This window comes from Perna viridis, chromosome 11, assembly GCF_037379345.1.
Source record: "Perna viridis isolate PV_CMFRI_1.1 ecotype Kerala chromosome 11, ASM3737934v1, whole genome shotgun sequence".
Classification (NCBI taxonomy): Eukaryota; Metazoa; Mollusca; class Bivalvia; order Mytilida; family Mytilidae; genus Perna; species Perna viridis.
In genome coordinates this window covers 33,056,458-33,076,949 of record NC_142455.1, presented here as the reverse complement: position 1 = coordinate 33,076,949, position 20,492 = coordinate 33,056,458, and the positions used below count along the sequence as shown (strand labels likewise).

General features: G+C 32.5%; 1 protein-coding gene across 1 annotated transcript; it reads right to left on the bottom strand.

Annotated features, from left to right (window-relative positions):
• Positions 1-393: 393 nt before the first annotated feature.
• On the bottom strand, positions 394-15,922 carry LOC148603780 (uncharacterized). Its single transcript, XM_088553283.1, has 15 exons — positions 15,216-15,922; positions 13,457-13,564; positions 12,447-12,542; positions 11,798-11,920; positions 10,540-10,629; positions 9,700-9,798; positions 9,298-9,390; positions 7,193-7,294; positions 6,120-6,206; positions 5,598-5,910; positions 5,157-5,336; positions 4,057-4,355; positions 2,805-3,346; positions 1,680-1,775; positions 394-1,177 (listed from the first exon to the last, which is right to left on the bottom strand). Exons 1-15 carry the CDS (start codon positions 15,920-15,922, stop codon positions 864-866), a joined length of 3,249 nt encoding a protein of 1,082 aa, XP_088409409.1. The 3' UTR covers positions 394-863.
• Between the last annotated feature and the right edge of the window lie 4,570 nt (positions 15,923-20,492).

The following is a 20,492-nucleotide window of genomic DNA, read 5'->3' as shown; positions in this document are numbered from 1 at the left end:
AAATGTTTTGTTATATTTATATTTTAAGGGTTACAGAGTTTTAATGAACGTTTTTTGATTTTTTTTGTGTGTTTTTATTTGATTATTTTTTTTATTACTATACAAATTGTTTTCGTATTTTGATAACGGACCAGATCATATTTAATTCCTGATGAAACCTTCCTTTTGAGTGGATATTTAATGAGAAGGACTCCAAGTAATCTTATCTTCAACAATGAATGACCCAAAACTGCTATGCGAGTCTAAACATCTGAATAAACAATATTTAATGTCAAATAAAAATGTTAAAACCGCTTTCCTTTGTATGTTACACCGTTGTTTGTAGTATAAGAATGGGTAATATACCAATTATTTACTCAAGAATAAGGTGACATCATTAGCTTTATAGTTTTAATAGATTTAGCCTACATATACAAGTACTCAGATAAAGTTTTAAAAAGTAAAAATAGTTACACTCGTCATGTGGTTGTTTGTATTTTTACCATACTGTTTGAATGCAGAATATTAAAAAATGTATATAACAGTTTTCTTTGCAATGACTTGTATATCAACTTTCTGTCTGCTAATCTGCTAATCATGCTAATTTTCGGACAATTCCGCATTGCGTCTACTTTAAAGTGAGCTATGAGGTGTTTCGAGGTGTTCATTTATTAATAACCTTTGTTCCAGCTTTTTTGCCGTTTAATGGACTAAGAAATGCGACATTGTTAGATATCTTTCTAATTCAGACTTTTGATTTGCAGAGATAAGCAAATACAGATTGAAGTAATTGCAAAATGTATTTCTAATTTACTAGGAATACGTGATACTGAAGTTCATGAACGAGAAGTTTTGAACACAACATTAATCTTAACATTCTAATATCAATTCCTCAAATCGGTACGAACAATATAGCGTCTTTCCCGATTGGCTTTTGCCACAACATTGGCAAGACGGTTGAATTCTATCCTTTTTAAACTGTCAATTAATCGGACAGCCATTAGGTTACTAGCTTGTTTCCCACGCCATAACCAAAGTATTTCAAAAACTGTCAATACCGTTGGCTGGTTGATTGTTTTAATGTTAAGAATAGCTTCGTTTTCGAGTCCTAGGTCTACCCCTAGGATCTGGGCTGTTTCTACTGACATGGCTCCGGCTAACACCAAAAGACTCTGGTGACTAAGCACGGGAACTTCTTCTACAAAGTAAATGTATCAAAAACCTCATATGGGCACTGTGAATATTAAAACAATGTTCATTTAAGCTTTGACAGGTACATGTAAAGAGGTTGAAAAAAATTTGTTATTGTTTGTTTATAAATTACATATACTTGTATGAGTAAGTATGAAGGTACTACTTCGTTCAAATTGTATTAACAGTGTATGACATGTTGGCTTCATGCATGTAATTATATTTACATTGTTTCTACCTTGACGTGATTACCGTCAACAAATAATAGAAACTTGAACATGTATCCACCGGGAAAATAAACAATACACAATGATAAACTCTGTAGAAATTATTCTACAGTTCATATACTATCAGCGTTTAATATGAATTCAATTCATAATATACTGAAATTAATAATTAAGCATTTAAAATATAAAACTTACTTTTCATAACCCCGACAGTTTGTTTCCTTATCCGGGGAGAGATATTATTCTTTATGCCTTCATTCATTGTGTAAAAACATAACTTACCAAATATATTTTTGTATGACAATGTCGATTTCACTGATCTTCCAGATGACCTCGACGATCTTGATTGGCGTGAAAATGTCAGTCTTCCGAACGTATCTATTCAATAAAAATTGTTAAAATTATTCCACAAATCTAACCTACATACGTTTTAACATTACAAACGTGCTTTAATTGAGAAATTACAATCATTACTGTAATTTTGTTTTCCAATCAAGATTGAAAAGTTGTAGGTATTATATATTGACTTTTAAACAGAGTCTTAAAATTAGAAGTCAATAAAGAAAGTGTTTCTATAATATTAAACTTTAACACGTGAGACCTGTGTTGTAACCTATCTGAGTAATCAAGGGTACCAAGACTATGGCGGAAATCTAAAGAATGTAATCCAGGGACAAAGGCCAGGCATGGAAAACAGACATACACACCAAAGAACATTAAATAAAAAAATAATACATACAAAGCAACAAAAGTAGATGAGCAACTCGGACTACACTAAAAAATTGGGAGCATGGACTAGGTGCACAGGTAGGGTACATGTAAGCATCCTCTGCGTTTCCAGAAACACACGCCCATGAAAAGTCGAGTCCGGGGTAGACAAAAGAGGAAACAAAGGAAACTATGACAGGTTGAACAAATCAGTTCTAATTGTGCAGACGGATACACGAGTTCATGATGACTACCATCAAAATTCTGTAGGTATTAATAATGAGTAAAACAGAGAACACAACCAGATCCTGGTTACATGTAAATATTATTTAAAATATGTTTTGTTTATAAACATATACCATGTACATGTACCAAGGTTAAATGAAAGTTAGATACTTGTATTAGTCTTTAAATACTCAAGTTTTAAGCTACATGTATGTTGTCACTTAGAGATCTAGATCAAAAAGACAAATGACCTTAAAGAAATCTTATTGTAAAACATTTGTGGTTGCGATTCATAATACAGCTAACGATATAGATAACCTTAGGGAGTGTAGAGTTGGTCTTCGCTTGATTAAATTTTCATACCAACTCCTTGCAATTAACTATGTAACTCGCTGAAATTCCTTCAAAAATTTTACCCAGGGAGGGGGTGTAAATAGTATTTCTACTACTTATCTGATATTTAATAATACATACGAGGTCTCGCATCTGATTTTGACGAGTTAACCCGTGACAGTGTATTAATGTATCTGTTGACGTCAATCGTTGCTGAATGGAGGAGCACATTCTCTCCTTGAGTATCAATGAGAAAATTGATAATGCCGACCTGTCGACCTCTCGGATCCTTTCTCTCCTCTACATGAAATGAGCGGTAATTATCCCGCGCTGTAGATAAAAACACAATGGAATAATGTTCTGAAGGTATTTCCCTGATTTTCTGTATAGATCCAGCAAGATCCATTTTAATGACATCCAGCTCTCTCATCCGTAAATCTGTACTACGGCTTCCTGGGACCTCAAACATGCCCTGATTTGCACGTCGTCTGTGTATTTTTGAGCTGAATCGTTTGTCGACAATTTCGACCCACAGTTTGACTACACCGACACTAAGAAGGTTTTTATCCATGTATGTTACAATGTTAACCATGTGTTCCAGTCCGAGGTAGAGGTTGAATTCATCTATCAGTCTTGTTTTGCTTCTTTTTAACACTTTCCGCTTCACTTTACCTAATGCAATGCTTAAAAAACATATCAAAGTAGTGAATTATCGACAGGCGACGGTTGCAATCGATTACAATAAAATGTCAACGGCTGAGAGGGAGAAGGATGCAAAAATTTTCATTTACTAACCGATGCTTTCAAAATGAATTACTGCATTATTGGTGATGGACAATGACCTACATGTTCATGGTTACCATCTTTAATAGAGAAGGTCTTGTTTTGGCATCTTAAGATGTACATTTTGTCATACAGAAATAACTCTAATTATTCAACATTAGTCCAGGTTTATGATGCTGTGTATCGTCACAAGCATATAACTGACGTAAACAATAAATGTGTTAAAAGTTCGTTTTGTTTTTCTGTCTGCGGACTACTTGTAGATGGCAATGACTAAAAACACCGAACCTAAATTCTTAGGACCAACAGCAACATGTCGTTTTTGGCCAGATGTTACATGTAACTCTAGTCATTGTTAAAAATGTCATTCAGCGGAGACAATTCCCTTTCATGGCTATAGAAACGATTTTAAACAGAAGCGTATCCAGGATTGCAGGAGTTAGGGGTAGGGTAAATAGAATTAAATATAGAGGCAAGCGTGGCTAGCAAATTTTTAAAAGTAGAATTTGTGAAAAATCAAAATTTTATGCAAATAAAATTATTTTTTTCCTAAATTAAGGGAAGTGCGAAACGCTCTGCACGCCCGCCCCCTGTCTAATATTACACATACCTGTTATTAACATTAGTGACACGGAATGTATAACAGTTTCCATCAGGCTCACATTTAATGGCGTCATTGACGATCCAGATTGACAGATTACCCTCTAAACTACGTTCAAACACTACTAATTCAGCATGGTCGTCGTCGACGTCGTGTAGAATCGGTAGGTGAATCAACATTGGTTTATTTATTTTCAGGTTGTCGTCGTGAATAACATTTAGGATATCAGACAATGCTAGTATCCCATTGGAATCCTCTTTACAGCACTCTTTGTAGTCTTGCATCCGGAGTCTATTCATTTGAATTAGCTGAAATTCATGTTTATTCATAAAATTGTAAGCTTGAATGTATATTTGTAACTTAAGCAAAGCAAATAAGTACGTGCCAAATCAAGGTATACTATCTTCAACGAAAGGTTGAGCATAGGATATACAGTACATGTATTTATATACATAGGCGTTAAACACTTATTCCGAATACATTGTACTAAATAATGCCAAATAATACAAATAGGCATTGCATACTAGTTACAATAAGCCAGCGGAGTAATACATACGTTTAGTTGGTTTGGTCATATGACTACATTAACTTAGTAATAAAGTCACATTTCCCGCGTAATGCAAGTTCATTAGTAAGTAGATTTAGTACATGTAATTTTTTTTTAATTTTGCGTCAAGATCTTGTTACAATGCTTTTTTAAAAATAAAATATTGCTTTTTTGTCGAAAATGAAATCAGCGTTGATTCGATGATCAAATCACAATTAAAGGTTAAGATAATCTCTTCCATTGCTCATCCATCGAAACAACCACAATTATGTCTCAAAATCGAATTTTGACCTCACAGTACAGTTAATGACAGTTCTAATTTCGCTACTATTTTGTAAGTGCTGAGGGTTCCAGAAATGTCCAGGTCTAGAACAATCCTTACCAGAAATTATCTGATAGTAGAATCGTCATGGAATCGTTAGGGATAGTTTTAGGATAAAATATTCTATAAGCTCAGACATGAACTGTAAAAAAAATCGTCTGAAATTGTCATCAACACAGTTTTAGAATCGGCATGCTGACGATATATGACAACCCACCCTTCATTATCATACAGACGTACCCTAAACTTAGTGATACTAGGAACTTGGTAACATCCTTTCGGTATGCTGATTCTAACCCTGGTGTCGTCGTCAGAAACGAAGTTGAACCCGTCAGTTGTAACCTCCCTATGTATACCACGGTATCCAGCCACTGCCAAGAAGGCGTTAATCATTTTAGACTCAAATTCAATCTGATTGTTCTGAAAGAAAATAAAGATTTCAAAAATAAAATATCATGAAATGCTGACAATACTTGGTTCGGTTTATATATTTTATCGCATTTAGATCAAAACTCGTTTAATTCGAATATACGTAGAAATTAATTATTTTCTCTTAAAAAATATTTTGAATACTAAATCCGACCGGGTATGCAGCGGTTCTTACCCCCCCCCCCCACACACACACCCACAAATAAAACAATGCTAAAACAGTCACAGAATTGGAAAACAGCTGATATTTACCTTTACACGTCCGTTCATGTCAGTCCATTTGGCGCCATATTTAACTTTGACCTTAACCATTGAGGTCGGAGGTAAGGATCCGGGAAAAGCAGGAAACCTTAATAATATCTTTTCTGACGTACAAAAAGGTGCTCCTGTGATTTGAAAAATATCGGATACTAATAGTTGTCCTTCCTGTAAGGTAAGACCTTCGACAACTTCCGGTCGGTCCTCTACTGCACATCGAACAATATCACAATGAGAAATGTTGCCTAGCAACTTTGCTGGTTGCACTGCAGACACGCCTTCGCCCATTTCCAATGAACCTAAAATTCTACAATTTCATGCAAATATTTACTAAACGGCTAACATATGTGCACATCAAATTGTTCAACAGAAATACTACTGTTTGATTTCTTATTAAACTTAAACACTATCAGTTGTCTAGTCTTGGTGTTTCAGAAAATGCTTATTCTTTACCTTGTTCAAAACTTTGTAAATAAAGTTGTATAGGCCCAAGCGTCAATATATAATAAAAATTACCCGCTTGTTTTCCCAATGGTGAAAAATGCATCTGAACACAAGTTACCAAGCTTGTGGAGAAGATTTCTATACTCGTCAAGAGACAACCTGAAATTAGTAATGATTAGAGGTGTCAATTTTGTCTTGAATGATTATTCGAGCACTCGCTCGGTACGCCGGTATTACCACAGATCCCCTTACACCAGACGATACCAGACCCTGGTGCCACTAAAGTTAAATAAATGCTTAAGTCTGAGAATTTTCTTCCAATTTGATGACTTCACAAACAGTTAAAAATTTTCTCAGACTTAAGTAATTTTTCAAATTTTGAGGCACTGGTCAGTACTTGTGTGTTTTTTTTTAATAAATAGTACGTATGTAGTTATTTTATTCATGGTATACTGTATTTTTTGTTTCTCACAAAACTGATCATCGGAGTTTAGGTCACTAATAGATACATCATAGACAGTGAACACTGAAGCTATACGTGACTTCATTTAATAGTATCACTACCCCATATACGTATTATGTTATTTGTTTTTTCTTCTTCTTTTAAAAGGGTGACGTGTTCATCTCCAATACAAAATCTAATAAGAATAGTCTGGTGTCTGGGGGGGGGGGTTAAATAATTCTAAAAATGTATGAGCAAACAAACCTACGAGCAAACCAATAAGATGACAGTTATACTGTTGATACTCTGTATATCCCATTGTAGGCTTTTTATTGTGAGTATGTGGAGTAATAGGAACGATAATTCGATGAGTTGAATAGTCCATTAAATTCACCTCCAATTGCAGTTATATTGTAAAATCAACATGGACAGAACCGAAATGTGATCAAAAGAACTGGACAGATGAAATCGTTTGTGCATTACATTAGGACCTTAAATGTAAGGCAGCTCAAGATTATTTTTTTTGATAAACATAATTAAAACATGGCGTTATCATTAACATTATAAGATCTTTCAAGAGCAAGAATTGTCAAATGAAATGTATAGGAAAATAAATTGATATTATTACTTGTAAATGCAATTGTAAAAACAGTATGACAGTTTACAGCTACATTTAGCACTCGTGAGGAATTATAAAACTCACGCATGTAGTCCATGAGCTAGAACTGTCTGAATATCCTTCGTGAATTTACAAATGGTTGACTGCACCAAGCGACGTCTTTCAATGCCAACATCATCATCAAACCTTTTAATGATACATGTACATGTAGGTTTAATATACAGATATATCGATGAGTGCATCATTTATAATAATGAGGACCGATTTTATTTATATTACCTACACTTAAATAAATCGGGTTCTAACAATAAATGTACGCGAGTTATACCAAGAATTGATACCTATTTTTATATAATATTTAATATAGTGAGAACAATGTCATCATACACAGTGTGAATTTAAATACGAACCAATTTACATATCACATGCATAGCTAAGTTCCGCTAAGATGACTCAGTTATGGGATTCACTCTATTGGCACCATTAAAATAAAACATTTTATTTTTACAGTACCCCGTAAATCCTCTACCTCGATTGTACAAATAAATATTTTATTATTTAAGGTACACGGTAAATCCTCTACCTCAATCGTTAGTTACTAAAAATTACTATAGTAACTTATGAACAATAACAAACTGCAATCGTTGTAACAAGCAAATATAGGTCATTGCAAATTGTTGGCGTTCATAACAAATGTATAAATAGTGAACCAGAGTACAATAATGGGATACTCTTCAGTCTTGATAATATAAAAAGGTTCGTTAGCATGTGCTTTCTTTTACAAGTTATGCTCGGGCCTAATATTCCCATGGTGTTGTTCTTCGAACTAGCCAAAGTTCAAATACTTTAATATAATACATTATCTTAGTGTATGGTCCGAGTTTTCATCTGAATTTGTTATCCTCCTCTTTTGTATTTTAATTAAATATTGATATGACGGGTTGCTTATTATCCAAATAAAACAAGTTGGGGTTGCATTGTCAGAGAAAAGTCGGACTACTAAATGTAACGTCCAGAAATCAGTTCTCCAAGTAAAGTATGTTTGTATAGAATTTAACTAAATTTCTCAAATTGTTTTGCGACGTATAAAATACCAAAAAAAATATTTACCAAAAAATACGATAACCATAAATATTTCTTACCATGGTTACAATAAACACAGGTCTTAAATCACATCCAAGTGGAATTCAAAAAAGTATAAAACATATATCACAAGTCAGATAAGCTTTATAGACCTGCATTTAATTTGGTGACAAGTTTTGTTTATATCTGTCTGATAAAATATTTGATAAAAACCTAATCTCTGTGTAGTCTACTAAATAGTTGGAATAGGACACAATGAATTTTTAATTTCTTTAGGATAGATAAAACTCTAAAGACTTCAATAGATAACTGTGTTTAACGGTGTTTGTTATTTAAACATATAAAACGTATTATAATGAGATATCAAATTGTATCCCCCATTCACACGTATTCAATTAGAAAAATTAAATGTTTTAATTACATATTCTGTAATCGGTTTAGCCAGTACAAAGGATCTGTAAAACGTTGTTTTGAATCAATATCTGATAATATTATGTATATTTTCAATCAACCTGACTGTAGCCAGTTGTATAGGTACATTGTGTATTTCAAGAAGCAAAGGCTTCGATATGCTTCCAATGGAAACAAACTAAAATAATCTCTCCAACTTTTATTTGCTACGAAAGTTGACCTACACCGCTGGTAAGGAAAGTTATAAGCTACGACGTCTACATGAACCGTGATTATTATGCACAAATGTATAAGTTGGATCAAATTGTATTCATACATTATATGCACCATGCATTCCCATTAGTTTTTTTGAAATATCTTTAAAGGCATTTTATTCTTATTAAATTGACTTCAATAGGATTCATCCACTAAATTTAAAGAAAGTCTCATTTTACGTGGTTTACAACATAAAGGTTTATACCACGGAATTAAAAAGTATAACAAATAATATTTCAGTTATAATGCTACATGTAGGTACCATTTCCAGTCATATTATTTATAAGCTTGTAGCTGGAAAACTATGGTCTTTAGTCGCACTTTTTTATTCCATAAAACGAGTGGAATATACTTTGTACATGTACAAGATCCATATGAATTTTACAAAAAGAGATCGGTAGCTACATTTTGTAAGTACATTTTGTAGATTTTGTTCTTACTTGAGCCTCTTTAGCAGGACTTTGGTTGCCCTCAATAAACTCATTATAGCTGTTATAAACCCATGGTAAACTGTAGACGCTCCGTCTCTGTAACTTAAATAAATTACACCATGTGATGTTTAGTGCATTCATAACAATTGTCATTTAGATACTAGAAATATCCTAGAAATATCCCTTAAGTTACATCTCACTTGTACTATTTTTGTACGCAACATAAAATGTTTGACAAGTACCCACATAACATTTTTTTCTGAATTCCTGATTACATGAATATTTTTATTAAACAGGGTTTTACGCACACGATTCATTCTCGAGATTTGAATAGGAAATGCATGTATTATGCTTGCTAAGTTTATATATAAATAAAGATGTTTAGAATTCAGCGTTAATCATGTTCCTTACATGGTATCTTTTTCAATGCAGTTAAAACGACAATGAATACCAATACAGTAGTATAATCCATGGACAGGTCTCAGCATTGGGATGATGTTCAAATCAAATCTACAAGTATAAAAATTATTCTGTGTATAATTAATCGTACTTGTAAATATATTTTTGTGATACATGTTTTTTACGTTGTTTACAATATTTGGGTAAATCATCTTTTACAGTTTGGTCGGAATGAAACCTATCAAATCAGAAAGTTATAATTTATCATATCAGTGTCAAAGAACAAAGAATCACCCATCCGTCTGTATGTCTATCTATCTGTCCGTCCGTCTGTCCACATTCCATATATGCGCAACTTCTCCTAACCCGCTCAATGGATTTTGATGACATTTCTTAAGAAGGTTGGGTATCATGTGTAGATGTGCATGAAGATCGGCAAGCTCCAAAGGGGTATAGCGCAAATTAAAGGTTTTAAATGAATGTTAAAACCTTGTAAGTGCAACGCCTCCTAAACCCACCGAGGGATTTTGATGAAATCTTAGGAAGATTAGGTACGCTATGTAGTTGTGCACGAAGGAATAAAATTACTGTTGGATGGCTCAAAAAGGTGATTAATCCAAATGAAGATTTTACATTTGAGTCCATTTGAAGCGAGAGGTTTATTCTTCATTAGCTTGCTCACAGTATTTCTGGTTTTATTTGTTTTTATAAGAGTACATTTAGACGTAACTATAGATTACATGTATAAATATATATGAGTTAACTAATGAATTGGAATATTCGTCTGATTGTATTTTATCTTTAAAAAAAATGGTGATGAAGTCTTAGAACATTGGGCGTCTTATGACTGACCTTTGTAGAAACAGTGCCATGACCTCTCCAAATAAAGATGACAGATCTGTAGCGAGTTCCATTGTCTCCGACAAAATTATATTCTTGTGTCTACAATTAAAAATGAGGAGGAAAAACGAAAACATGTGAAAAAAAATGGCTTCTATTGATTATATAAATCTGATGTCACATTGTACAAAAGTCATCTTATTATTCAACACATGAAGCAGTGGATTGATGAATAAATCACTGAGATGTCCATATGAGTATTTCTTTACAATAGAATAACCCATTCAATATATTGTTCTGATATCATCAAAATAATGGTTGAACGCAACTACTTTGTACGGTACACACGTACATGTATTCATTAAGTTTTATGCACTTGAGTAGTTTTAGTTATTTCTGATCTCATTTGATGAATATTTTCTATCTCTTATTATTCGTTATCATTGATAACTGTCTCATTCACTGTCCCTTGAAATCTCAAATACCAGAGGTGGGTTTTTCGAAGAATCTTAGGGATAAGACGTTTTCTATGATTATCTAAGGATTCGTCTCTGTCCTAAGTCGTCTTCTCGAAGCCATCATAAGTTAAGACGAGTCGCAATTTTCATTCTAATTTTAGGACGGCTAACTAGATGTCTTAGGATCACTTATCGAAACAATTACCACAGAATGACCGGCACATGTCCGTTCAAACATATTTTTAAGGAATGCGCATGATTTTAAACTTTGACTGAATGTTTCACGATTCAGTGACACTTTATTAAAAAAAAAACAAAAAAATACTGCTACTGTTTCTATTTCTAATACATACATGTAACAATCGAAAATCAATAAATTCATTCGGTTTTTAAATTCACTCACATGCATATAATTAGAAAGCAATCATTTGATATGTTTTGTTGACCAAAAATGTGAGACAACACTTTTTTGGAACCCCCCCCCCCCCCGATATACAGATAGTGTTTGCCTCATCATATGTATTTTTGTTTATTTGATATAACAATATTAACCATTTACCTGTATTTAATATTTTTAATAAAAAACATAATATAAGTAATAATTTAAACATTTGACAAAATATACTTAGGACGTCTTTATGACGTCTTAACTTGAGACATGTCTGGGATAACTTCGAGACACAACCTAATATTATCATAAGATGATCCTAATTCCATCCTGAAGTTGGTCCTAGACACATCTTAGGAAAGCTTCGAGAACCCCACCCCTGGTCTCTATACCTTTAACGATTAAAAAAAAGAAATAGACTTACTCATTTTTGTCCAGTTCCTTCATTTTGTCTTTCATTTTCATCCATATTTCTAAGACACTGTGGAACAGGAGTTGTAGGCTGTTTATCTCCCTTGCATGGTATTCAACGTCAGCGTCAGAGTATCTTGAAAAAAGAAATTTCATAACTTAATTTCGTGAGAAAATATCTTTTTATCTTGAATAAAATATTATTCAATATTTATCAGAAAAATGCTGATGTGCTGGCAGAAGTGTGATCGATTGTAACTTAGGGTTCCAATGAACCATGTACTATCTGAACACGCAAGCCTATTGAGAGAAGGCCCATATACATCAATGCTTATCGTGCCATGTCTTTACATGGCACAATTAAAAATAATATACATTTACAATATGTACTTTCCCTAAGTGCGTTAGTCTAACAAATTTCAGATTGACAATGTGTTAGATGAGTACGATTTATGACAAAATGAAAAAAAAAAAAAGAATATACGCAGGTCTAGAAATTTATCAAGGGGGTACATTCATTTCATCATTCATTTTAAAATGTTTTTAAAAAGAGGATTCCAGGTTATAATTTGTTTATTTTCCTCAAATTGTCTACTACATTAAAAGTTTCTCTAACAAAATAAACACGAAAGAATGATTTCGTAGTAAATACTCAAACTCACATTTCTTTTTCCCTGACATGAGCCCGCACTCTGCCTAGAAGTTCTAAGACCTCAACAATCAGTGCCTTTAGCTGGATAATATGTTCCTTGCCAAATCTGTGGGTAAATATCAACCAAGAACGTGAAAAGTTAATAACTATTTCATCTTATAAATGGGGCGTTGTTCAAAAACTCTACTAATATACATCTTTCTAGATAATTTAAAATAAAGACATTTCATAATATTAGAATTCGTCACCAATATCGTTCAAATTGCAGAGAGTACAGTATCTATGTTCTCTTGAGAAATTATCCCATCTACCATGCTCAATAGGTAAGCGTTGGTTCGTTGCTCTAAATTTACGAAACAAACAAAAAATCTTTATCATTAAGAATGTCGAAGTACACTTCGAAACAAAAATCTTCCTGAAAGAGTAATCAAGGGAACCAAGGTTATAGCGGTAATAAAAAAATGTAACCCATGGACAAAGACCAGACATGGAAAACAGACATACACAACAAAGAACATAAAGTAAATAAAATCATACATACAAAGTAACAAAAGCTAATGAGCAACTCGGACTCCACTGAAAACTGGGTGCATGGACCAAATGCACCGGTAGGGTACAGTTACATTGTAAGTCTACAGTTAATATAAATGATATTACTAAATACTATCTCATATAATCTCTATTTCATTTTGTGTTGAATTTTAAATGTTGCACAACATTGTCTTTTCACTATTGTAACTTGAAGTAAGTGCACGAACTTCCAAAGTTTTGAGGGAAACGAATGGTACCAGCATACTAGAGCAATGAATTACTGTCTTTTGAATACTTATAAAAACAATCTATTTTTATTACGTACATGTACATTTACATGTAGCTTATTCCAGAACGATTTTGTCAGTTGTATTCCTAGAAATACATAGAAATACCCTAGCCGTCCTTCAGAGAAGATGAACAACAAGCCAATGACTTAAGTAGAGATCGAGCGTTGCTCGAATCTTGAATTTATTATTTAATACATACATTTCACGCTTTATGAGAGTAGTTCTGATTTTCCATAGCTTGTCCACCTCAGATTTTATCTTAGTTTCTTCTGATTCAGGTTCCCTCTTCCCAATACTACCAATAACGCTAAAAACGGAAGTTCCATTTAGAAGCATTTGTTTTCCGTCCACGATGAATATAAGCATGTGTACGGTAAACAAAGAATTTTACATGGATTTTGTTTAATATGTTCGTCGAGCTTTCAACTTTTAGATGATTCTCTCAAAGTATAAATGGCAGATAACTAATGTTTCAATGAAGTTTAAGAACTAGTAATCTACAAACAAGTTCATTTGCCAGGAGGTTCGATGAAGAGCACACATATCAAAGATTAGTTTTGAAATGACTATTCAATTATTTCAGATCGACCGATTAATTACTAAATTTAACATAAAAAAATAAATTCTGCAAAAAGTGTTTTCTATAACTCTACCTTCGAATTGATGGTGATTTCGGTGGCTCAATTAAATATTTCTCTTCCATATTCAGTGTCTCATATTTCGTTTTGATCTGTTGACGTTATTTTCACAGAGTATTTAAAGTTTCGAGGTGCAGTTGCAACTTTGTTGCCAAATCCAATAAGATAAATGAAAGGGAAAATTAAATCTTGTAGAAATGTTGCATTGTGTTTTGCGGTTGTTATAAGTACGGTATATTGAATGTATTCTTAAGTGTCAGTCCCTATAAGAATCAGGCAGTGGGTGAAACATGGTTAAAAAAACCCACTATTTTGAAAGTTTAATTTGACTATTTGCAACCATCAGAATCAAAGCAAAAAGGGAAGATTTTCTGTATTTTCACTTTGGTAAATTGAGTTATAATTTTATTGAAATGCTCTGAAAATAAACATTTCAAGGATAAATAACTCTGTCAAAAACCTCATTTTTCTATTATTTAATTGAAAAAATTCTGAGCAAATCTAGTGATGCAGAGATCAAGTTAAAATGTCTTTTCAAATTCATCCTGGAGTGAAACTATATTATCTTTACATGCTTCTTTCTTGACAAACGTTTCCTCGTTGTTTAAAATATTTGGAGGCGTCGGGTCCACACACAGACTATGTGTATTTGCTTATCTTTTGTTGTTATTTTATTGATATAAGTTGTTTTGTTATTTTATTGATATAAGTTGTTTTGTTCTTCGTTTTATTCTTGTAAATGTCATTACTGTATGTCCTTGTAGTATGCTCTGTGTAATATTGTAAGAAATATAATTCACTGGAGAAGACTTCATAAGTTTGACTAACTTGTATCCTATCCCATTTGTTCTAGTTGACCAAATAAAATTGTTATAAACTAAACATGCTTGTTTATGATTTTTAACATTTTGCCTGATTCTTACAAAAACTTACATAAGAAAACACAATCGAGTTAATCTCTTATAATCCTGAACTTTTGAACTGATTTTATATGGAGTTATCAGAAGAATTACATTGGACTCGTTTTATATTATACAAGTATTTAAACTATTGATCATTTAAAATATATCATCATTTTAAATAAGTACATTTCTACTATCCATTTAGCAATCTCGATTTGTAACATAAGTTGACCAATTCTATTTGATCTTATAATACATGCATCATTATGGAAATTATAATTCAAATGGCGTGTGAGGCTCGATAATAAATTTACTTTGAAATCTCAAAAATACGACATACAGTAAACAAAACATGTAATGCATGAAATTTTCAACACCATGCAAATTATACGTGTTCTAAGAAACCACTGGCACTAACCTTTGGCGCGCCATCCGGAATGCGCTTGCAATATTTGAACCTAAGTTCTGCAGCGATGGTAACCTAGATTGTCGAGTCGGTGGTAATTTGTCTGACCTTTCAACATTAAGCGATTGTCGCTTTAGTTCCAACGGTACCCGACCCTCGTGTGATTGACGGTTCTTATGTGCAGCTATCGTGTGTCGTCGGGAGTCTGATTTCCGAATTCTGGCAAGTCTTCTGTGACCAGGTTTTAATCTCTGATTTTCTACAAAACTAGAATATTGAATGTTTTTAGCAACTGTTTCATCTCTCTGGTTATTTTCCTGTTTATCTCCAGCATTACTAGTTGTTTCCCCGGGTAAACTGTCCTGTCCATTTTCAGAATGTTTTGATTCATTAGATTGTGAGTTTGTCTCGTGTACTTTTTGTATAATATTTTCATCGACATCCTGATCTACATGTAGCTCATTTGAGTTTTCAACCAGTGACAGAGTTGTCGGTTCCGTTGGGACACTCCCCTCTGTAATATTGTCCTCAGATAAAGAACGATCGTCAATATATGACACGTCTTTCGTTGTAACTTCTGACATGTGTTCTTCTATCTGACAATCGTCTACTTCTGATTGGTAAACTTTATTTTCCTCTTCTTGGGTTATTTCAACGTTATCATTTTCAGTTCGACCTGTTGGAATGGAAACAGGCGTACTTCGTCTGGAGTCAGACATCTTGACAGAGTCAAATCTGCAATGTAACCAATTCATAGAATGTGACTTCTGAAATTTACTGATTCTATAACAAAGCTTCAAATACAATAGTTGCATGTTTGTATCTTTTTTCAAAGTCATCAGTTTTCAAAGCGAGTTTTGATTGACCAAAAGTTGAAAGATCGCTTCTTGAAGTTACAAAATATTTTGTTCTTTAATACTACTTTCGTGGTTTGATTAAATGTTTGATGGCCCTTAGTTATTTTTGACGAAAAATAGTATTTTTTACTATTACTTACCTTTGTATTTACAAAACGTACCTCTGAAGCACAAGTACATCTATGCCAAAGGGTCTGCGATTATTTTTGTGTACTTCAAAAATGCATTTTTTTTTTAATTCTGTAAAGCAGAATATTCTATGCAGTCCCACATTTTTGGGGTATAATTTTTTGTTTTGTTATTACACAGACGTAAACAATATTATGTGTTTTTTAATCTACCTGGACGTATTTCAATGGTGGCTTTTTCATTGGCCTTCCCATTGTTTGGTTCTTCCATCAACAGCGGGATACCAATCAGATGTAGAATTACATGTACATAATAATTTTAAATATCTCTTAAAGTTTACTACGGATAATAAAATGGTGATTTGATAATCAATAAACATTGTTCGTATATAATAACAATGTAAATACATGTATGTACAGTATGTACATGTAGGTGTTAAGTACATGATTGTACCAGTCTTTTTTAAAAAAAATTAAAGTGACTGAACTCTAATTCATGACACATCTTGAAATCTATTCGAAGTTGGATATTTTGTCAATAATGGTACAACAAGAGATAGTTGGTGCATTATTTAAACATTTATTGGTGTGTTGCAATGGTAAAAGATACATATGTTCTTTATAACTATGTGTATTTTAACTTAATACAATAACTGCACAAAATGTACATTTTAAATTGTTAAAGGTATGCATACAAAACACCATGTTATATATAAATGACAAGCATGAGTTATTAATTTCATCTTTTCCTCAGCATTACTACTTCTGGGTCTTGGATTAATTCCCTCCACTTTGCAACGTATTTGTTGAATTGTGAAATTTACCTTAATGTGTTTTAACTATGGAAATGGTTCATTCTTTTCTATTATAGACAGTTCTAGCTTACAGTTGTGTTTTCCTTAAAAATATCGTCCTCCATACATTGTATTTGTTCATCAGTTTCTTAATTGTTAATCTACATGTATATTCCATCCCCCTATTTAATATTTTTCTATGTGCAAGTAAGAATTACTCGAATAAAACGTAAAGATAACAAATATGTACTCGATCCCACAAATACGGAAGAACAGTAAGAGACTGAAAAAAAATAGCGGATATGATGAAACTTAAAAATATACACCAGTATACATTCATGTATAACCAAAATACAATATGATAAATTCTAATATGACCGTCATATCGTCAAACAGTACATTTGTATATGACGGTACAACTCCATCTTTAGCAACTGTGCACTGTCTCTTCTCTTTCGCTGCCGCTTCGAGACAAAACACTCATTTAAAAATGTTTACGTGACGATTTAACAGCTGATCTATATGGATATTGATACTTATTCAATAGACGGTTTACTTGGATATGTGATTTGTTTCTTTATTAATCCAACTTCCATACGGGAAAGGTCAAACGGAACAGCCGTTATTTTGGCTGCGCCTAGGGAAATTTTTCACTGGGTGTTAAATAATCGAATATAAATGCCGTACCCATGTTAAAATGAGTACAAATCTACCCCTTCCATGAATTATTTTTTAATCAAATGAGAATAGATACTTTAATACATCAAAAGTTCTGAACGACAACAAAAGAATACACCACAAAATTCACTCAATAGAACATCCGATTCTCTCCATTCATTATCTCAGCATACACCTTATAGACAAAACGCTTAAAGCCATTATCTTCATAACATTTATTGCCATAATTGATAACAAAGTGTATCATGTTGGTTAAAGTAGAGGTTAAAAAATCGTAATAGTAGTAGTAGAACGTTTGCTGGAAGATGAAATAAAACGTGATTTGAACGGCTTGTCTGGAATATAAAATTTCAATGAAGAATATTAAGGAACTTTTCCAGGGCGTATTCAAAATCCAAAATGTACAGTGCAGTTCGATGAGAATCTAAAAACATGTAACGTTTACCCGCATTAAAGAATTTCATTGAACGGAGGTTCATGTATAAAATACATTTCCAATTTTCATTCTCATGGTAAGATACCAATGTAGGCCATTACTATGCAGAACAACCAACTAAAATAAAGTAGTCAGAGAAAAACTGTTGTTTTTGTTGATTCAATTATTTTACTTTATTTTTTTTAAATTTAGGTTTTTAGTTATTTGGTTTCTTTTTTGTTATTTTTGTTTCACTTCATTCTGTATGGTTTTTTGTTATACTGTTGTTTTTATTTTCCTTTGTTCTTGTTAATTATGTCATTTTCCAGTACTAAAGTAAAGCAAGAATAAGAGGAACACACCAATAAAAAAAAACAAAGCACTCCTAACTACATCAAGTTTTAGAAGATACTGTACCAATAACAAAGTTCCCCTAACTACATCAAGTTTTAGAAAATACTGTACCAATAAAAAACAAAGTTCCCCTAACTACATCAAGTTTTAGAAGATACAGTACCAATAATAAAGTTTCCCTAACTATATCAAGCTTTAGAAGATACTGTACCAATTACAAAGTTCCCCTAACTAGATCAAGCTTTAGAAGATACTGTACCAATAACAAAGTTCCCCTAACTAGATCAAGCTTTAGAAGATACTGTACCAATAAAAAACAAAGTTCCCCTAACTACATCAAGTTTTAGAAGATACTGTACCAATAACAAAGTTCCCCTAACTACATCAAGTTTTAGAAGATACTATACCAATAACAAAGTTCCCCTAACTAGATCAAGCTTTAGAAGATACAGTACCAATTACAAAGTTTCCCTAACTAGATCAAGCTTTAGAAGATACTGTACCAATAACAAAGTTCCCCTAACTAGATCAAGCTTTAGAAGATACTGTACCAATAACAAAGTTCCCCTAACTAGATCAAGCTTTAGAAGATACTGTACCAATAACAAAGTTCCCCTAACTAGATCAAGCTTTAGAAGATACTGTACCAATAACAAAGTTCCCCTAACTAGATCAAGCTTTAGAAGATACTGTACCAATAACAAAGTTCCCCTAACTAGATCAAGCTTTAGAAGATACTGTACCAATAACAAAGTTTCCCTAACTAGATCAAGCTTTAGAAGATACTGTACCAATAACAAAGTTCCCCTAACTAGATCAAGCTTTAGAAGATACTGTACCAATAACAAAGTTCCCCTAACTAGATCAAGTTTTAGAAGATACTGTACCAATAACAAAGTTCCCCTAACTAGATCAAGTTTTAGAAGATACTGTACCAATAACAAAGTTCCCCTAACTAGATCAAGCTTTAGAAGATAATGTACCAATAAAAAAAACTAAGTTCCCCTAACTACATCAAGTTTTCGAAGATACTGTACCAATAACAAGCAAAGTTTCCCTAACTATATCAAGCTTTCGAAGATACTGTACCAATAACAAAGTTCCCCTAACTAGTTCAAGCTTTAGCAGATACCACCAACAAAGTTCCCCTAACTAGATCAAGTTCTAGATGATAGTTACCAATAAAGAAACAATGAAATTTCATCAAGTTTTAGAAAATTTCAAACAACGGATACAAGGTTGATATTCGTGGAAAGATTGTACCGTGTATAATACTTCATAAATACTACAATGGCTATACATACAGAGTTTTTCATAGATTTTCATTGTACAATTATGTCTACTTTACTTGTATAATTTTACAAAAGTTCCCATGATCTTCTATATGTCTTCATTATTGACTGTTACATGATTGTATTCATATACTGTGTATAGTTTATGAAATACGTTCTCAAAACAACTGGACTATAAATAATAAGTTAGATCACTAACCTTTTCTGTTTCAATCCATTGCCATAAAATCCTTTTCTGAAATGGTCGTTTAATCAATTATAAGTTTATAAATGCAATACACAGTAGAGGATTAGCATTAATCGAATTAATCCTTTATGGGAGCGGGACTTCATTTGAAGGTCAATAGAATTAATGTAAGGAAATTAATTTTTATTAAATATATTTTGTTTAAAACTCTTCATAAGTTTGTTAACACAATTAGAAAAAAAATGTAAACAAAACCGATTTAAATGAGCATTTTTTCACGGCATTTTGCAATTGTTAGAATTAATTTCAAAATGACAACTTTCACATGTTAGTTTAAAAAGTCTTAAATGAATAATGTATCAAAATCAAAAATCGTAGTAAATAGATCCGTCTTAAGATTTAAGAGTGACAATTATAGTGGATTATTTGTCAGATGAAATGTAAAAGAAAATGTCGAAACCAGAAGTAGTGGATCTACAGTCATTTTCAAAACAAAACAGCAAAACATACACACACATATAACTATGCCTGTAACAACAATTTATCTTTATGTAGTCCAAGTTATGATTTAATCATTAATTAGA